The sequence below is a fragment of the Protopterus annectens genome, chromosome 5.part0 (genome assembly GCF_019279795.1).
Source record: "Protopterus annectens isolate FY-2018-M chromosome 5.part0, PAN1.0, whole genome shotgun sequence".
Taxonomy (NCBI): Eukaryota; Metazoa; Chordata; order Ceratodontiformes; family Protopteridae; genus Protopterus; species Protopterus annectens.
Genome location: NC_056735.1, coordinates 1,251,028,485 through 1,251,050,089, shown reverse-complemented (window position 1 = coordinate 1,251,050,089; position 21,605 = coordinate 1,251,028,485). Strand labels below are relative to the sequence as shown.

At 41.5% G+C, this 21,605-nt stretch overlaps 1 protein-coding gene across 1 annotated transcript in view; it reads right to left on the bottom strand.

Moving 5' to 3' along the window:
* CBLB (Cbl proto-oncogene B) overlaps nt 1-21,605 on the bottom strand; it is a 1,559,167-nt gene that overhangs the window by 1,021,727 nt on the left and 515,835 nt on the right. The window contains exon 6 of the mRNA XM_044071985.1: nt 10,239-10,376. Coding sequence (XP_043927920.1) covers nt 10,239-10,376 — 138 coding nt within the window. The remainder of the gene's footprint in view (nt 1-10,238; nt 10,377-21,605) is intronic.

Sequence of the window (21,605 nt, the reverse complement as noted above, 5' to 3'; positions counted from 1 at the left end):
TAGAATGCTTTGTGGTTGTCTTTAGAATCAGTGGCGATTTTGTTTTCATAACTAGCGTTGGAGGATTTTATGAAGGATCTCAACTTCTTACTGAGGCTGACCAAGGAGTTCTTCCAGTCATGGGATTTTTACTCTTTTTTGCAACAGTTTCTTTCTTCTGTTGTAGAGTTTGTTTATGGCAGGGGACCACCAGATTGGCTTCCTTTTTTTGGATGATAGCATCTTGGTTCTGTTAGGGATAGCACGATCCATGCACTTGTGTAAGTGCGTATAATGTGCATTTGTAGAGGATTCAGCAGTCGTACCTCTATTGTCCGTCTGCATGGGTGTTGTGAAGTTTGCCACTTCTGTCTTAAGAAGCGTGAAGTTAGCTTTGGAGAAATTTTTTACGGTGGTTTACCTAATGGGGGGGTGGGGTGGGGGCAGGATGTGGATGTCGAGGCTGATTCGCTTGTGGTCGGATCTGACCAACGAGGAATTGACCTCTGGTGTGGAACACAGGTCGCCCATGTTGGTAATGTCCAGGTCTAAGATATTGCTGCCACTGGTAGGGGTGTGGATAAGTTGATCCCAGGCATTGGAATTTATGAATTCCAGAAAATGTTGAGCAAAAGAGTTGGTACAGGAGTAGTTTTCCCAGTTAATGGGGTAGTTGAAAATCGCCCATTATTAGGGTGTTGGGTTGTACCCTAATATTTTCCAGTGCATCAAGAAATGAGTGGTAATCCTGGGGCATGGTGGGGGATTTGTAGCAAGTTACAATTTGGATTGCGGTCTTGCCCAGAGTTAGCTGCACTTGGATAATCTCAGATGCATTATGCTGAGCAATTAGCCTGGAGGTGTGGATATCCTTAATGAATATGGACACGCCTCCACCTTTAGTGTTTCGGTCCAGGTTGGGTGGCCAAAAAGTGTGGTATAAATTATAGCCTGGAAATGCAGGGGTGCTCTCTGGAGCCTTGAACCAGGTCTCTGTCACTGCACAGATGTCAATGTTCTCCATTTTAAGGAGTGCCTCGAGTGAATGCATTTTGAGGTTTAGACTTCTAGCATTGAGTAGCATTACCTTCAGATTTTGCTTGCTTGTACCCGTTACAGTGGTGAATTTGTCATTTGAACCTTGCCTAAAAAAGGCACTATAGGGGTGACAAGAGCCTTAGCCAGTATCCGGAATCCCAAGGGCGACAAGTGCAGGCCATGTCTGGCAAAGCATCATGGTCTGTCGATCATGTCATCCCAGGCAGATACTGGATCCCTTTAGAATGACACCAGAAACTTAGCCAATTGTTGAAGTCTATCATTTTGTCCTTGTACTGTGGTATCATTCTGGATGATGGCAGGATGCTACTCAGGGCTAGGGTCATAACAGCCTGGGCTACAAGATTGGAGAGCTCCTCCATTTCTCTTTTCATGTAGTCCAGGGAGGTATGTCTCAGGTCATTCACACCAACATGGACAATGACAGAGTCATATTTGTACTTGTTGTGGTGTGGCCTGAGTGCGTGCATTATGTGGTGGATCCTGGCACCAGACAGGCAGCTGACAGTAACTTTCTCCTTGTTTAGCCTGGTAAGTGGAACATCAGTGTGCCTGACTACAGAGTCACTTATGATGAGTGTTGGGTACGTTGTTATGCCTTATGGGCTGTGGTTGAGTGGCACACAGTTTCTGGGCTGTGTCTCATTTGGGTTGTGTTGGGGGGTGGAGGTTGCATGCATCTCTGCTTTGGAGGTCTCTGTTGCTTGAGCAGATTTTTAATGAGAGCCTCCGCGAACGTAGGTGTGTGTTTTGTGTTGCTATGTCTGTTTTGGTGGTGTAGGTTTTGAGGGACTATGTGATGAGTGTGGTGTAGTGCAAGTGTTTACCTTCTCCTCTTGACTGTCTAGTCCAGTCTTGGATGAAGAGAGCTTTGCTTCCAGTTTGGCTATGCAGGTGCATCTCTCACAGGTTGTAGTGTTGGGTGGTAGGAAGACAGGATTGTCTTTGTACATGAGGCAATTGCTGCATTGACCCAAGATGCCCAGATTCATCAGGGGGACAGGAGAAAACACCGGGAGCTGACCCTTAAACATGCCTGGATAGGTGCTTATTTATTAAGAACTACAAACTGTTTTCCTCTAGACAAGTGAGGAAAGTTGAGTGCTGTAGTAATTTGTAGCTTATTTAGTGCTTACAATGAGTTCTGAACAAGTGCTAAGCTCAAAGAAACAGATTTGAGTGCTAAAACTAAATAACTGGCTTGTTCCAAGGGAAAATTTGAAGAGCAGACTTTATGGCGCCAGGAATAGTTTAACCCTAGCTAAGTGGCGATGCATAAAGTGTATTTTTTTTTTTTAATATAACAGTAGCAAATGAGCCAACTGATTTAAACAAATTAACCAATAAAAAGCTAAAAACTGAGCCCCATTCCAGCAGTCTTCGATCAGACAAGTTCAAACTGCACACTCGGAACCTTCTCCAAAAACAGATAGGCTGGATTAGTGTTCAACTTATACAAAGCTAGATTCAGCAGGTCTGAATTTAGTCCATGCTACAGCAAACAAGGTGTACCAGTTTCAGAAAGAAACAGTTCAAATAAGCAGGCACAACAAGCCTTTAACCAGAAACTCCCAGCTCAGAAGGGCAGAATCTACCCTCTCCTCCCACAAGAGTGCAGACCACACATTCGTAGTGTAAAATAACTGGACCAAAGCCGAAGTGCTTAAACCAGAACTAATACACTCTTAGAATAACAGACACTAAGCCTTCAATCTGCAACTCCCAACTTAGAAGGATGTAAGCTACCTGTCCTGCCACAACAGTGCAGACTACAAACCTTCTTAATGTAAAACAATTGGTCTGAAGCCCAAGTGCTTCAACCAAAGGCTTAGAAAAAGAAGTTATGTCTTACCATAATGTTCCATCTGTATTGTTGATCCTCGTTCAGTCATTACGCATGGGTATCGGTTCCGAGCTCGGAACCGAGCCGGCCATTTTCCAAGCTTGCGTCAGCTTCAAACTCTTGAGCTAAACTCTTACCCACAATCCCCCCTCCCTGTTACTCAGATTGAGTTTTCAAGTCAAAGAAGGTAGAGGCTACCTCTGGTCAAATAACCTAAGAGAACCAGATGGTGAAATCCACTAGAAACCACAGGAGGGGGAATGAGGGAGAGTCGTAATGATTGAACAAGGATCAACAATACAGATGGAACGTTATGGTAAAACATAACTTCTTTATCTGACATTGTTAATCCTCATTCATTCCTTACACATGGGACAGAGTCCCCAGCTACCTCTATTCCTGGGAGGCTCTCATGGAAGGACATTCCTGAGCACCATAGAACCGAAAGATGCTCTTCTCATGGAGGCCAAATCCAATTTGTAATGATTGATGAAGGTATGAGGCGTAGCCCAAGTTGCAGCTGCACAGATGTCATGTAAAGAAGCTCTGACATGGAAGGCAGCAGAAGTTGCCATCGACCTTGTTGAATAAGCTTTCACGGTAGTAGGCAACAAGATATTATGCCATGTATAAATGAAGGTCACACAGTCCTTCAACCATCTAGCTAATGTGACCTTAGCAACAGCAGATCCTAATCTAGGTCCAGAAAAGGCCAAGAATAACTGGTCAGATTTACGAAAGGGTTTAGTCCTGTTTAAGTAAAAACGGATTTGCCTGTGTATATCTAGGGTATGTAGGCAATACTCTCCTCTGTTTGAATGATTGGGAAAGAAAACTGGTAATTCAATGGCTTGATTAATGGACATTTCATTGATCACTTTAGGCAGAAATGACTGATTAGGTCTCAGAGGCACTATCTCTATGAAAAATCAAGTATGGACTCTTGATACATAATGCTTGAAGTTCAGAAATACATCTGGCAGAAGTAATAGCGACCAAAAATAAGGTTTTCCATGACAAATACTTGAAGTCGCAAGAAGAAGCTGGTTCGAAAGGTGACATTGTCAGAGCTTGTAGAACTAATGATAAATCCCATGGTTGAATGGGTTCTCTAAAAGATGGCTTCAGATAATTCACACCTTTTATGAAGGTCTTGCACAATTTATCGGACATGAGAGGAATCTTGGACACCCTCATGAAAATTAGAAATTGCACCCAAATGAACTCTAATGGTAGAGGCTGATAGACCCGATTGAAACAGGTCGGCCAGATAGTCTAGTATTATAGACACTGGTGCTGAAAAGGGGTCTACTTGTTTATCTTTCAGCAAACAGGTAAATCTTTTCCACTTGCTCAGATAAGTAATTCTAGTGGAAGACTTATGAGAAGCAATGAGAATATCACATACTGGTAAAGAAAGATCATTCTGCCTGGCAATCAAGGGAATTGGAGAAGTCAAGCCATGAGCTTCAGGCTGTTTAAGTTGGGATGAATCAGGTTCTGTGGTTGTGAGATCAACTCAGGGGTTGGATGGAGAATCCATGGTCGATCTAGTAGGAGAGGCCAAAGGAAGGGGAACCAAATCTGTCTTGGCCAATATGGTGCTATGAGAATCACCTTGCTTTTCAACTGACGGGCTTTCTTCAGAAATTGGGGAATGAGGGGAAAGGGTGGAAATGCGTAAACAAGACCAGAGGGCCAATCGTGGACTAGAGCGTCCCAGGGTGACTGTCCCAAAGGGGGAATCAGGGCGAAGTAGTTGCTGCATTTGTAGTTGGTCGGGGATGCAAAGAGATCACAGCAAGGACGGCCCCAGTGGTGGAAGATCTCCGCCGTTATCAAGGGATTCAGGGACCACTCGTAAGGTTGAAGAATGCACTTACTGAGTCTGTCTGCTATCACGTTGGAACTCCCAGGAATGTGCGTTGCTAGAAGAAAACAGTTGGTAGCCATCGCCCATTGCCATATCCTCATGGCCTCTCGACAAAGAAGGTAAGATTTGGTTCCACCTTGCTTGTTGATGTGCCAGACCACCACCATGTCGTCTGATTGAATCGCAATGGTCTCAGATGGCAGCAGGGGATGGAATGCTTGCACAATGCCAGAAGCACCGCCCTCAGCTCTAGAACATTTATATGCAGATGGGCCTCCAGTTGGAACCAAGTGCCTTGGACTGTCTGTCCCTGACATAGCCCCCTCACCCCATCAGGGAGGCGTCCGTGGTCACTGTGGCCTTGGGTTGCTGGGGGGAGAAGGGGCAAGACCATTGTGAGAAACTGCATGTCATCCACTAATTTAAATCCTGTTTGCACCTGTGGGTTACTCGAATCATGGTTGAAAGAGGATGCTGAAAAGGATATCATTGGGTGAGCAGTAGCCATTGTAGAAGTCTCATGTGAAACCTGGCCAGGGGAACAATGGTGATGGAGGCTGCCATGGAACCCAACAGCTGTAGAACCGAGTGAGCTGTGGATTTTTCCTTTGAAAGGATTGGAATTGGTTGTTGCTTTATCCTTAGAATTCTGTGCTATGGAATAGCAGCTCTGCAGTTTTTTGTGTCCAAGATAACCCCTATGAATTCTGTCGACTGAGATGGGGTGAGATTGGATTTCTGCCAGTTTATGGTTATGCCTAGCCTTTGAGCAGCAAGGAGAAAGCATGCCAGGGCTTTTTCCAGTAGATGTCTGGTGGGGGAAGAAATGAGCCAGTCATCTAGGTATGGAAATGCCTGGAATCCTTGAAGTCGCAAGTGAGCTGTGACAACTGCCATGCACTATGAACACTCTGGGGGCTGTAGAAAGTCCGAAGGGCACTACTCTGAACTGGTAGTGACTGGCTCCTGCACGGAAGCGCAGAAATCTTCTTGATGGCCTGTCCACCTTTATGTGGTAGTATGCATCTTGAAGATCTATAGAGCACATCCAATAGTCTTTTTCCAAAAGCGGGAGGATAGACTGTATTGTGACCATCCGGAATTTTTGTACTCTCTCAAACCTCTTCAATACACTGAGATCCAAAATTGGTCTCCAGTCCTCGGTTTTCCTTGGCACCAAAAATAGTCTTGAGTAGAATCCGGATCCTATCTGGTCTGGAGGGACTATTTGGATGACTCTTTTTCTCATCAGCTTTTCTATCTCTAGTGCTGCTTCTTCCCTTTGACTGGGTGGAATGTCGGGAAGATTTTTTGAAGCGACGGGACAAAGATCAAAGGGGATATGATAACCTCTGGTTATGATCCTTTGTACCCAAGAATCGGTGGTGATGGTTAGCCAGGCAGAAGAGTACAAGGAGAAACGCCCCCCAACCACCTCCAAAGGAAAGGAGTTGGGCCGCTCTTCAGGAGCGCTAGTAGGATTGCCCAGGGAAAGAATCCCTGGAACCCTGGTTATGTGGTCCCCCTCTGCCCCAAAAGGAGCTTCTTCCCTGTGAGTTTCCCCCTCTGCCTCCGGGGGAGAACTCTGCCTGTGTGTCACTGAAAGGACCCGGAGATTTCTTGAACCATATCTTCACACTCTTCTGGTTTCAGAAGAAAGCACGTTGAGGGGAAGAATAACAGACACCTACAGCAGAAAGGGTCTTACCATCCTATTCACATCTGGCCAGTGTGCTTTTAACTTTGGGCCCAAACAACGAGGACGGCTTAATGGGGGCATTAAGAAAAGAAGACTTAAAGGGTTCCGCAAAGTTGCACAAGCGCATCCAGGCATGTCGTCTCAAGACCGCAGCTGAACCCGCTGCTCTAGCTGCTCCTTCTGATGCATGAGATATCAGTCGCATACAGGAGATAGATATAGATTCAATGGTGGCCAGCTGAGAGGCCACTTTGTCAAGGACCTCATCAGACATGGCACCAGCCAAGGTTTCAGAGAGCTCAGAAACCAGATCCCTTTGAAGCCTGGTGAAATGTGCCATATAATTCAGGGACCTGATAACAAAGGTCGCTGAAGCAAAGGTGTGCTTCCCTATCCTGTCCAGGGCCCGGGAGACTCTCTGTTAGGTGGATGGACAGTCTGGCTTTCTTCTTCTGCCAGATCCTTTTTTGTTGCAGCCGCCACCACCAACAAGACATTTTTATATCCTTCTAATGTATCTTTAGTCTGCCATACTTTTCTAACTGCTCACATCGCACAGCCACTGTAAGAAGCATTTGTTTATATTTTACCTTAAACATCCAGCATTGAGCAATTTTTATAAAATGCTCTCATAGTAATATGATCTCTCCATAAATCTTGTTCCTTATTCATCCCATGTTTTTGCATTTAGCCTTTTTATTCCGTTTATTTTTGTATGTATTCCTTGTTTTCCTTAATCTAGCAATATGGATTGAGATAATCAGAAAATTCTGTTTCAGTTTTCTCTTCTTCTATGATTAGCTCCTCTGATACTATAAAGGAATACATTTCTGTTCTGTAATTACCCTTTAAGTCCATAATGTTTTATCCCAAAAAATTAATTTATCACATCTCATAACTGACATTTTTCTTACATTGCTTCCTTTCTAACCTCTGCCTCTTAAATTGCAATCACAATTTCTCGCCAGTACATTCATATTTATTACCACATAATCTAAAATCTGGTGAAATAACCTTTTTCTTAAAAGTAACAAGCATATAATGCAACAATTCTGTATACTTGTTCCTTCCATCTTAAATCAACAATTACTTCACATTCTTACTAAATTTATAACTAATACTACTGAATTTCTGCAACATATAGCTATACCAGAACACCGGTCATTTCCCAAATACCAAATTAACCCCCCCCCCCATTTTTTGGTTTGTAATCTGTCTTCACTCGTTAAAAATCTCACATCTTTTAATATAATTACATCAACATCACATTTACAGCACAATTCCAAAATCCCTAGCCTTCTCACTCTGCTCTTAATACTATTAACATTTACAGAAAACACTCAAATTATTGCTTTCCCTTTTCCTCAACTTTCTAGAAGGATGTTTTTCACCATTTCCTTTCTTTTTTCTTTTATACTTATGCCCTTAAATTTTCTTTTTCTATATTTACCTATATAATTATCTTTCCCTTTTACTACTTCCCAATTTATATCTTCCTTACCCCTTTATGTAAGAACTTTCCTCTACTTCCTTGTTTTAATTCTTTGTCTTTATCTAAATTATCTTCCACTTCTATCACCTCTAAAGCTTCCTTTCCTTTTTCACTCCCTTTTCATTGTCCTTATTATCAGTTTCAGTTTTACAATCCATCCATAAATGCCCAATTTTGTTACATTTATAACATTTCAGTTCATATTTTCTTGTAGCTTGACCCAGTTCTCCATAAACATAACACTTCATTGTATTAGTAATTTATCAAATGTCCTTTCCCCACAAAAAAAAAATGTTTTGGGTTGTCACCAGTGTTTTACCACACCCCCTTATTTCCTTCAACGTTCATCATACTTAGAATATGTATATGTCTTTTTCTATCTTTAACACAATATTACAATCCAATCCGCCAGTCCATAACACCATTTTATCATAATAAACCTTTACAATGTCCAATACTTCTTTATACAAGTTCTTTAAATGTCCTTTCAAAGTCTCTCTTTCTACTTCTGTTGGAAAATGCATGTGAATCTTTTTCGTTTCCCTGTTAAATATTTTATTACATATAAATTCCAAGGATTACAGTTCTTTTCACTTTCAAGAACATTTTCCATTGCATAAACAGTCTCAAATAAAATTCCACACAATGCCATTTTATAATAAAAATAAATGCTCTTATCTCTTACGCTTTTACATCCAAAGGAACCACTAAGTTGTCCCAAACTCATACCTGTCCAGTTCTTCTTCTGAATACTCACCATACTCTTCTGCTTTACATCTTCCATTTCTTTTCTGTTGCTGCCTTTGCAACCTCTTTCACTTTTTCAGCATAAAATTTATTTCCATTCCACTATCACTCTTCAAAATTGACTCCACTTCTTCCTTTTGAATTGTTTGCATAATGTCTCTCCAAGACACCTTCATTATCTGACTCACTCCATCATATCCTTCAATAAATCACCCAACAAACCTCCTGAATGAAAAGGTGTAATAACACAAGACTTGCATGTCAATTCCTTATTTCCAGTATCAGCAAATACGTTCAGCTGAAAAACAACTTCTGAATCATCCAAAATCTCGCTAATACTTTCTACAGCACTGGCATTCACCTCTGTGCCTTGCACCATCTTCTCCTCATCGTGCACAGTCCTTCCAGTGACCACTGAGCTAGGAACAGGACATGCATGTTCGTAACACAATAGGGGAAGTTCCCTGATGACATGGTTAAATTTCCTCCTAGTAGCACAAATACCACCTTGAATATCATCTGAATAAAGAGACTACCAGCCTAGTGGGACTAACCTGGTCAACAAAACTGTTTGGAATTTGGGAACTTCCATTGTAAAAGTCCTTCTGTATTGCACAGCTTACAAACAAAGGGATTGTGTCTAGATCTATGGATGTCACCGTCTCCCTTTACTCGGCCCTCATAGGGCTAATAATGGAATATAATGCCCTTTTGGCATATATCTGTCGACATACATGCAACAACTAAAACACACACAGACATACATTACTAAAAGGATATGCCTGAATATGTCCTACATGGACAGACTCAAGGCAACGTCACTCTATTTAGTATCTTGACCGCCAAAAGGTGCCAAGTGCCTGGCATACAAAGGCATCCTCCAAAACAGTACTGATGCATTCACAGATCAGCAGCAAGTCAAATGGCATCAGAAATACTTGGTCTGGGGGTATAAACCTCTTATGGAATATCAACAGAATGGCCTGGAGGAAAGAGTACATTTTGCAGACTATACCACTGCTCTGGAAGAGACTCCCCCATCCATAAAATACAAAGTTCATCCCTGCTCATATTAAAGAACAATTTGGATCTATGGATGGGAAACGATATTTACTTCCGGAATGGGACCCTGTACTAGTAATGGACAGAGGCAGCTTCTAAAGATTTTATCCCATGCATGAACTCCCTCAAATTATCAATGGTATGATCCCAGTTATTCTTATTTGGGGCAATACAGACTATCAACCATAACATGGGTAAGACCAATATCTAACCAAATGGGATAGGTTAATTTGAGCTCACAAAGGGAAACTGGCTAAGCTTAAAATGGCCCGGAAGGGCAGCTAGCCTAGTATTTACCTATGAACCTATGAATCTATAGAAGATAAAACAAAACAAAAAATAATATATCATGACATTTTTAATACTTAAGCACTTTTAGTTCTCAAAGGTTACAACCAAAGATATCAAAAGATCCACTGGGTAAGTGCTGAACACACAACATAAGACTAGACCTTTGACAAAATAACTTAATGTAGTCACTTACAATCCTTCTCGACAGCCATCAATAAGAGCTTGAAAAAGGGGTTTATTGTGGGGAATAGTCTGCAGAATGTTGCCATCACCGGTTACATAGCCGATTGCCCATTGGCCAAGTCGAGTGCAACTTAATCTGAAGATGTAGCTGAAAAGAAAGTAACAGAAAATGCAATGAGGACTATGACATTACTTTAGGTGCTACTCAGCTTACTGAAGGTTACCAATTTTAGACATTTCCTTGACTCTATGGCAGAGTGTGATAAAGCCTGCAGATGGCTACAGTGTGAATCACAGTCTGGCAGCTAAGAAAGACATGCAGGGAAGATGGGAGCGAGCAACTAGCACAGCCTGCCCATCACGGGAAGTGGGAGTGGTGGTTCTAGCTGACCAAAAAACAATCATGTGGAAGCTTGCATGGCACCAAAATGGCCAAGATTAGGTAGATGGGTTTGGCAATAGTATAAGCCTTCACAGCTTATGGGAGGAAGCAAGCACAAGCAATGGAGAGGTGTAGGGTACCTTATGGAGACACAGTTACATATTTCAGCCAAGATAAGAAAGGTTAGGACCTTAATACGGGCATAGGAACAATATTAGACATGTGATCATGAAGACCATAACACGTCTAACCATTTAACATCTTTAAATCAGACACACTTAAAAGTTTAAACCTCCCTTTTCAAGCACTTAGTAGTGCTCTTCACCAAAACAGAGCATCTCTGCCAGGATGCTGAATGACAACTACATTGGTTGCCACCCCCCCTTGTACTATAGATTTCCACATTGGGAGGGTAGATGGTTGTCAGGCACAGACACAAAAAGGCTATTAAAAACTCAAACTCAGACATTCAACTATTAGAAATTACATAACCTGAATTTAAAAGTGTATGCATCTACATACAAAACAACTAACATCTACCTCTAATCTCCCATGTTAAGATACAAAAGCAAAGGAAGAAAAGCTAACAGTTGCACCATACAGCTTTTAAGAAGAATATCCAAAAGATTGCCAGTGCAGTAAAACAAACAAACAAAAAAAAAATAGTAGTACAAACGTATTAAATTTTTATACAGAAAGTCCCACTAACAGCAGAGTCAAGTGGCCAGTCCATAGCTGTACAGAACATGAAGCAGCCACAACTCACTTCATAGTGTATTAAATTTCCCTAGCTCTGGGCTCCATTGCAGGGGAAATCTCACCATCTCACTCTGACAAAATACTACTCTATCATCTGACAGAAATCAGAACAAAAAAAAAATCTAGTGCTACAAAAGTCTTTTCCTAGCTTTTATGCTGTGTACTCCACAGCAACCTCTAACACAGATGCTTTTTATGCTTGTATTCACAGCCACCCCAAGCCCGATTACAGTAATAAACAAAATTATAAAAGATCACTTCTGTATTATCTGGTGTCCTGACAGTGAAATACTTGCAACAAGAAAAACTGTCCCCAAAGATCAGCCGCTTCTGCTCATGATGACATCCTTAAAAGGGACTCTGCCCAGTTACCACTGTCTGTAGATATACCTTGTGTCCTAACAGTACACATACAAGACGGAAAAAAACAAACTAATGATCAGGAGCATCTGCGGCTGACACCTTTAAAGCAGCTCACTTTTGTGGTAGTGTGCACAGTTACCACAGCCCACAAATATCTGGTATACTGCCAGTATTAAAAAAAGATACCTGCAAGAGAAAAAAATATTCCTGTCTACTGGAAGCACCTGCACTTACTATAATACTGGGTAAGTACTCAGATTGGTTGCTCTAGGTAACTGATGACTACTGCTCACCTCATATAGTAAAAAGACACGGACTGGCCAGTCATGTCCTTTCACTATGTAAGAAGGAAGGTGCTACTCATTCTCTAATTATCCGCTTTACCCTAATCAGGGTGGCAGTACATGCACCTAATCCTATCATCATGAACAAGATAAACCAGGTAACGAGAATGAATAAATGTCTGTATCTGTTATTTGTTAACCACAGTACAGCACTTCTCCAATGGACCATTTTAAGGAACAGCCTAGTAAATGCAACACAAACAGAAGAAATACAATTATAAAACAGAATAATACAACTATATTAACAGTTGCTGCAAAATAAAATATAGGTTCAACAAAGAAGAATCATGCATACAAAGGTAAATCTGTTCCAGGTGTTCTACATTTACAGTTGCATACACAAGAAATTTGTATTTGATCAGCAAAACTACTAATGACATCTACATCAATAAGTACAGTGAGCTACTTGAAATTCACTTGTGTAACAAGAATGTCAAGTCATACGTGGCTTAAGAAATGCGGCAACAATCCAATATACATTCTGTGTTCATTAGGTGTGAAAGAAGTGGAAGAAGATGGGAGAGAGGTGTAATAGTCGATTGTATAGGTAGAAAAATTTTACATTAACAGTAGATGTTCCTCTCTTCACTGTTGCACTATTCATAACAAGTGGGATCTCCTGCCAAGGACAGCCCTACATTTGGCCAACATATCAAAGCCTTTAACTCTTACCAGTGTTGTACATCAGATGTATATTCCCCATATCAGCATAGGCATCAGCACAGGGCATAAAGCTGGCATACAGACACTCCAAACTCAGACCTTCTTTGCGATCAATCTGAACACTCTTCACTGCACTTGTTACATTTTATTTTGCGAGCTCATGTTATCTAAGAAAGAGATGCCAATGTGGGAAGTGGATTTCTCATTAGGATCATCACAATAAGTGTTTGTTTTGGCTAGGTGCTTCTCACCACCACAGTCAGTTTGTGCCAAGAGCACTTTCCAGCCATCTGTCTTCACTTTCCATTTATCTTGAGAACCAAAATGCCAAGCTGTTGGCCACGGGTACCAAGGATAAATCCATCTGTCCTGAGGTACAGCCACTATTTGTAGTTGGTCAATATTCACTTTTGTTGTTTTAACTTGATACTGGAAATTGAGAGTTTGGTCTAGCCAGACTCCTAGGTATTTGAAGTAGGAGGTGGTTTCACTAGGTTCATTGTACTTCAATAGTGTACTCTAGTTTTGCTGGACAGCTGTGTGTTTTTTCCCTTGTTCCAAAAAAAAAAAAAAAAAATCATGGATTTTTTGGGGGAAGGGGTGTTTACTAAGAATATGTTATGTGTTAACCCTATTGGAAACAGGGAAGAAGCCTCCTCCTAGTTGCTTTTTACATGGTGGCAAGGGATGAACTGGTTTTATAGAAAGTCTACTGTGGAAGGTCCAACTCTTACATTATTTCTAAATGAATAAACCAGGGACAAAACTGAACCCTCAGGAAACTCTTTAGTAGGGTGGGACGGGGAGGAGGAGACAGTGGATTCTGTTTTACCTTTGAATTGTTTAATGGTCAGAAAGTCTTTGAACCAGGATAGGAGGCTGTGCTATTCCCTAAAGTAGTGAGCATATTCAGTAGTAGATAATGATCTAGCAGATCAAATAATTTCATGACATCAGTACACACTGGGCCATGTAAGATGTCTTTGTCCATGGTTTGGAGAATGTCATTTGTATGGAGTTGTAAAAGGCTGTTGTAGTGCTTCATCCTTACCAAAATACATGCTGATGACAGACATGTTTTGTTGTGTGATGTATTCTGTCATTATTTTTTCAAAGATCTTTATGAGGGTGAGGGATGGATATAGATATACTTTATTTGTGATTTCTGGTTTGTGTACTTTGTGAATAGGTTTCACTACAGCTTGTCAACATAGAACGGGCATTGCGTTAGTAGCGAGACAAAGGCTATATTGGTGAAGGAGAGGTAGTAGTATACATTCTTTCCAAAGTATAACAAACCACAGTGATAGACAATCTGCTCCTGAAGCAGCATCATAGCGGATCTCTTGTTAGGTTGGAAGTGCAAATAGGGGTATTTCATATTGACTGCTAAAGGTGCAAGACTGCACAAAGAATCCTCTCAAGAAATCTGTAGGGGCAAAGTTGCCTGAAAAAGTGGGAATAGTGTCTTCCTGTAGTAAATGAATGCACTAAATGGCTGTGCAAGCCACAACAGGTGGGATTCTTTTTAAAATATTTATTCATTCATTCATCCACATACAGCCCCCCCCAAAATCAGTACCATGCCTCCCTTGGCCTTACCATTTCCCCTGCTAACTAATGACAACACGGGATTTCTCCTGTACAAGTTTGAATACAATAGAGGGGATACTAATTCATCGTTACAGTCTCCAACTTCAAAACCAGTGAAGAGTTAAATGTATGCCACTTGTGATTACTGTGAGTAACAAGCTTCTTCACTGACACAGGAGAAATTAATAGCAAAGCTGAAGGGGTCAGCTCCATAGTCAATCTATTAGAAGCTTTGGGGTCAGAGGAGAACTGCTGAACAGACAAAGTACAGTTGTTAAGTTGAACTTATAACAGTAGGCGTTTGAATGATCTCTGTTGCAAGTTGCCTTAGCTGTATGGGTTAAATTCTGCCAAGATCATAGCAGCCAATCAGCTGCCAAAGCTTCAGGGCACCTTCCATGCACCCAAACTGTCAAGCAGCATGAGCTGAACTGACTAAAAGATAAGTTTTGGGCACGAAGCCCTTCAGAGCTTTCCTGCCAGCAGACAGAGGCAAAGCCCTGAAAGAACAATACTAGGAACAAAAAACAAATGTCCACACCTTGGCATAAAAAACATACGTAAAAACAAGGAGGATGGAAGGAGGCAGCAGTTACTGCAGCAGTGATAATTTGAACATTTACTGTTATTCTAAGTTCAACTTACACAACTGTACTATGTGCTTCACACTGATTACTGCTGCAGTAGACTTGGCTATATGGGTAGACTACCATTGCTAACTATATTTGGGAGGTGGAAGGAGAAGGTTTCAGAAGCCCCTTGAGAATAGTCCTAGCTAAGCTTGATCAAAACCTAGAGAAGGAATCAATTTTACAGTGCTTTGTAAAAGTATGTGGAGAGGACAAAGTAGCAGCTTCTAGAATCTAACCCTTTCCAAAAGCCACAGCTGAAGCTTAGGGTCTGGTAGAGTGGGCCTTAACTATGCTTGCAATAGATTATTTATGTTGAGTACAACAAAAGATAACAGTAGCCTTAGACAACCATTTGGAAATGGTCTGTTTTGACACAGGTTGGCCCTTCTTCTCATCTTCACAATAAATGAACTCTTGATCCAAAGATTTAGTTCTGTGAAGACAGTGCACAAGTTGTCTGCAGACATCCAAGGCATGGAGCATCCTTTCTCCCTTAAGGAAAAAAACAGGGAGATGGATAGATTGGCTTAAAGTAAACTAGATACTACTACTACAGGCATAAAAAGGAGGATTAGTTCTCAGAGATACCCTGTGGAAAATGAGATACGGTTGACTCACCCATAAGAGCCTGCAACTCAGACACTCTTCTTGCAGAGGTCAAAGCAATCAGTAAAACTGTCTTCCATGTTAAGCACCTCAAGTCAGTCAGATTAGCTGGTTCAGATGCTACAAGTTTTAGTTTCTCTAAAACAAAATTAAAATCCCATGGAGGAGACACATTTTTTCTAGAAGGCCTCTTAAGCAAAACCCTTTTCAAGAAAATTTTCACATGATACTGCATTGAAAGAGGAGAATCCATGGGCAGACATGGTGAAATAGCAGATAAATGAACCTTGACAAAGGAATAGGAAAGGTCATAGGACAGTAACTCACACAAATTGTAAAACCAGAGAACAGCTAGCACTGAATTGGTGCTGGTATGTTCTTAGCACCAAGAAGAAAACATTTTCCATTTTCTAAAAGCAAGATTTCTTGCCTCTCTTAGTACCCAATGCACGTCCTCAGAAACAGGTGCCTAAAAGGAAATAAGACCCTATCATTCAGGCAGTCCACTGAGGATGACTTATTTTGGGGTGTTCCAAACATCCCTAGTCTTGTCTGAGAGGATCCAGTCTATGAGCAAGCTTGGGGAAATTGCACCTAGCCAGTTCCAAAAGAAGGGAGAACCACTACTGTGTGGGCTAGAAGGGAATCACCACAATGATCTTGGGGGATTTTTTCTGAATCTTCAGAAGTACTCTGGATAATAGAAGAAAGGCATACAGGAACCTTCCTGTCCAATGAATAGGCATCTGTCTTCCAGGCCTTCTTGCATGGAGTCCTGGAACAGTTTGGAGAAGAGGTTAAGAGGTCAACTTTTGGAATTCCTCACAGATGTATCAAATTTTGGAAGATTCCGTGATCTGGTTTCTATTTATTATTCTCAGCTTGACTGGCACACATTTTTGCTCTGACAAAATGTAAGATGCCTGTAGAGTGAGATTGTGCTGTGAAGCTGTACCCCAAGTTAACATTTCTAACCTGCAAAGGGGGTATGATCTGGTTCTTCCTTGCTTGTTGATGTACCACATTGACTATGGCATTGCAACCACTTAAAGAGCTCCTGGAGACAAATATGACTCAGAGTTAATGGGTTGAACAAGGCAAGCATCTCCTTGACATTTATGTGCTTGCATTTGTCCTTGGTATCCCACACTCCCTGCACTTTACTCCATGCTGAAAACAATTCCTAAGCAAAATCCAAAGTGTGTGTGGTGACTATCTACTTTGGAGCAGGGAGGGAGGGAGAGAAGAGGAGACCTGGGTTTAAGGATATCTGTTGTCTCCACAAAAACATTTCTCGTCTGACAAACCACAACAATGGGATCTGAAAAGATATGGGGAGACCAAATATTCTGAGGGATTCCCACGCAGTGACCAAAGTCTGAATGGAAAACCTAAGAAATACATTGAACTGAGGTGCCTATCTGACTTCCCAGGAATGCAAATCTGTGTAAGGGAATCAAGAAAGACTTCTGAATGAATGGCCTCTAGCCTGCAATGAACTATAATCAGAGCTAGATGAGAAGGTTTTTTTTTTTTTTTTGGTAAATTGGATGAATAGAAAGGAAATCCCTTGGACAATTTGGAAAATAAACTTTTGGAGAATGACTGGTTCAGCCTGCCCCGTTCATCACATTTCTTGATCCCCTCTGCAGCAGACAGGCCAAACCATCTCTATCCAAGGCCAGATTTAAAACCTTAGTTTTGCATCTGGGAGGTTCACAATGCAGCCAAGAAAAAATCCTTAAAACAGTACTAGTGGTCATAGCCCTCGAAGAACCATCAAGAGTCATAGACATACACTGCAAACAATAAGCAGTGACCTGTACAATATCAGAAACTAAGCTATTTAAAGCAGATTTTCTTCACAAGAAGAAACTACAGATAAAACATTCCTCTCACTTTTACAATTTGTCATAAACTAATATACGAGCCTGCCAATTCAAAATTCTGAAAATCAAAGTTGCAGAAGTAAACACTGTTTTCCCCATACCTATCAATAATGTTCCCATCCTTATTAGAAAGATTAGGACTAGAATTTATTTTATTTTACAATTGTTGACTGGGGAAGTCCAACTGGGCACAAAGGCCTCTTCTCAGCAGAGGCCTGGGGAGAAATGCTCCAGTAGATGCAGTACAAAATACTATGTTACATAAAGTGTAAGGAAGAATACAATTAAAGCAATTTTTAAAATGTTAAAATAGATAAGACAGTAACTGTACATACAGCAAAGCTTCTTATACTAATTATACTCTAACTATGCAGTAGGGCAGATGTCATAATACAGAGTACAAAGTCATTTACAAAGGGAAGAAAACAAAAGGTTGATTTAATTATGAGATATAAATGAAAGGAGTGGTAGAGTTAAGACGCATAGGAGGTGGGGTGGGTGAAGGAAGAGTGATAGTCTGTAACAGAGTAGAAGAAGGCAGAGGAATAGCAGAAGAGGAAGAAAGCAGAGATGCTATACTTATCCTGGAGATGTACAGCTGCAGAGCTAGGATGTTGACAGGCATCTTCTTAGATGTGGCTTGAAGGTCTGTTAATTTTTATGAAGCCAGAGAGCATGTGGGAAGGCATTCCAAAGGGTAGCCACAGAGTTTGAGTATAAGGAGGCTCCCAATGCATTTTTGGGCTTTAGTGAAGGACGGAAGGAGTCTGTCTTTAGAGCAAAGAGCTTTGGTACGGTGGTAGTGTTGAAGCATGCCTTTTAGTGCCGGATAATTAGAGTATGAGCTAGTAGCAGCTGACTACAGTGGAGGTGATGTGGGAGTTCAGTCTAATTTATTTGTTTAAGAGCATAATGGTGAGGAGTTCTAAAGGGACAATTTCCAGCAAATTGAGCTATTTTATTGTATCATTGTTTCACCTTTGTTTGCGCGGATGTTTGAAGGTTAGTAAAGAGTGGGGAGGCATACAGTAGGGTAGGCAGACTATAGCTATGTTATTTCTAATTCTGTCCATTAGATAGGTTTTTGTTCTATACAACAGGCCAAGCTTTAAGTTTGGAAGTGTAAGTCAAATCTGAAGTAGTCTTCAATTGTGACTCCTAAGAGATTGACATTAGGGATCGGTTCAATCAGGGTGCTATTTACTGAAGTGATTCTGACAGGAGTTTTGCTTTGAGAGAATGTTTTTGGGGTGAAAAGTAGTAATTTCATGTTTTGGATGGTTAAGTAGGAGATGTAAGCTGTCTAGCCAGGTGTTTATCAGCAGTGGCTATAGCTGCTGGGTCAGGTTTGGGAACAGTGTATAAAAGTTTTAAAGACTGAGGAACTTTATGCATACTATCTGCCTTTTTAAGGACAGCTGGCTATAAGGAAAACTGCAGCCAGTAAGACACTCACATCCTCTAAAGCAGACAGGAGGAACATGTATAGGTTCTGTAAAATCCTTCTGTAGTAACTCATAGTATTTTCAGAGGGACTGAGAAACCACAATGCTTTCCCAATGAAAACACTGGGAAATTGTAGCAATAGCCTCAGAAAAAGAAACTGCCTCAGAAACCGAGTTCTCTTCTGAGTCTGAATCAAAAATCAGACGACAAAACCCTGAACCCATACCCTGCATTTTCCTGTTCAATTTCAAAATCTTGAATCTCTTCAGGAAGAGGAATCCCTCTTTATTGAGGTTGACAAAAAAAAAACTACTCCTATCCAAAGAAATTTGACGAAGAGTAGATACGTACTTGGTTTTCTCTCTCTTTTTGACAGGAAAAATGGGGTCAGTCATGCTACTAATGGCAGGAGCTGCTTTCCAAAGATGAACACAGCATTCTGATACAACAGGGGAAACACCTTCCCTGTTCCCTCTCACAGGACTGAGAAGCATGGCTCTCCCTTGCCAGCTGAGAGGACTCCAACAGCCACACAGGATGTGGCTAATCCCTGGCCCATAGTGGCTGTAGTGCTACACCAGAGGGATCCAGGGTAAAAGACGAGTGATTTGAAGTACAAAAAATGGCCACAGTATTTATTTAGCATATGTTTACCAGGAAAGTTCGACTTGGAATGAAGCCAATTTTCAGTGGAGGCCCGGGGGAGAAACATTCTAAACGTACATCTTTGTAATGTGGGAAGAAACCAGAGCACATGGAGGAAACCCAAATGGATGCAGGGAGGACATGCAGACTACGCACAGAAGGCACCCCAGCAGAGAATCAAACCGGAGAACCTCTTGCTGTGAGGCGACAACGCAACCACTGTACCACTGTGCTGTCCAGTAGAGTCACCCACATGCAGCCGAAGCAATCTGCAAGCCTGCTTTGGTGGCAAAGGCGGTTTAACTTTTTTCTTTTTGTGGCTGGAAGGACCAAGCATAGGACTAGTAGTCTGTTCCCATGGTCAAGCTGAAAATGATGCCTCTTTCCCAGAGATAAGCAGCAAATGCTGGTAAAACTACCAATCTTCAAAAGTTGTCTTTTGACAGAAAAAACAGTACGCAGCATTGTATAACACTATGGCAGCCCTACAACTGAGAAACAAGTAATTTCTCCACAGAAAATATGTTTTCAGTTAGTTTACACTACTTTTAAACTGACCAGGAAAAAAAAAACTAGTGATCCATTCAAAAGTATGTTACATTGTTGAGGCAGTCAGTTAAATAACACTCCTAATTTTAAAATAACTTAACTGAAGGGGAAGTAATAAAGCATCAACAAAAATTAGGAAAATGGAAATCACCCACACCAAAGGAACTTATCTGCCAGGCAGAAAAAAGCAGAAGCAGACTGCTGATACTCAAATGCCTCAAAAGAGTGTTCTCTTCAGTGGCAGTAAAGTTCTGAAGGGCTTCAACCCCAAACTTGCCTTTCAGTCAGCTCAGCTTGAGCTGCTTGACAGCTTTGGCAAATGGAAGGCTGCCCTGAAGCATTGGAAGCTGGCTAAATCCCTGGAATGATATAACCAGGGTTGCCAGATGTCTCTATTTGAGCGTGACAGTCCCAGGATTAGCAGCCCAATCCTGAGTCCCACAGTGCCGGTTGAAATCCCAGTGAAACAGCCTCCTCTTTGCAATTTATGATTGGCCCGTATGCCAGTATACAAGCCAATCATAAATCTCTAGGTGGAGCCACTTCTGCTCAATGTGGAACAGGGAGCTGTCCCTACCTGGATCTTCAGAAATCTGGAAACCCTGGATATAACCCATACTGCATTTTTCCAGTTACAAAAATTATTCAGGGTGAATGCTTTGCAAATAGGACACTGATCTGCCCTTCTAAACAAATAAAACAACCTTTGTGCAAATCTATAGGTCGGATTTTGTTCCTCCAATCACAGGGATACCCCCCCCCAAAATAAGCACTCGCACAACATCAAAGGAGTAAAAATGGGGGGGGGGGTTAAAAACACATCAAGTTGTGATGTCCCCACATTGGGCCAGTAATCAAGGAGCCTGAATCCTCACCACTGCAAAAATGGGTACACTTAGTATTTCCAGATGTAGCTCTCTGCATTAAGTACAATTTCCCTTAAGAGCACACAGGGCACACAGCCTGGGGTCTGGATTTCTCTATCTGACTCCCACCAGGTCCCCAATAAGACTCCCCACTGGTACAGCGGTAGGGGTGCATTAAGTACAATTTCCCTTAAGAGCACACAGGGCACACAGCCTGGGGTCTGGATTTCTCTATCTGACTCCCACCAGGTCCCCAATAAGACTCCCCACTGGTACAGCGGTAGGGGTAGGTCCTCAGCTGAGTGTCCAAGCCAAGTCCTCCAGCACCCTCTCTGTGAAACCAGTGCTTTGTATGGGAGATTAGATTTTTCACATACACCTGGGAAAGGCTGGCAAAGATTTACCTGCTGTGCCCCCTTCTGCCCAGAGTATAAGGTAGTTATCACTGTTGCCAGTTGATCAAGACAGGTAGGCCTTCAGGAGTGGCTCACACAGTGTCATGAAATATAAGCACTCTCAAAGGTCAAATACTTTCTACAAGGAACAGCCACAATAAAAGTTTTAAATATATTTAATAATGAACAGCATGAAAAATACTGCATATATATTTACAGTAAACCACAGAGTTCAAATCACAAGG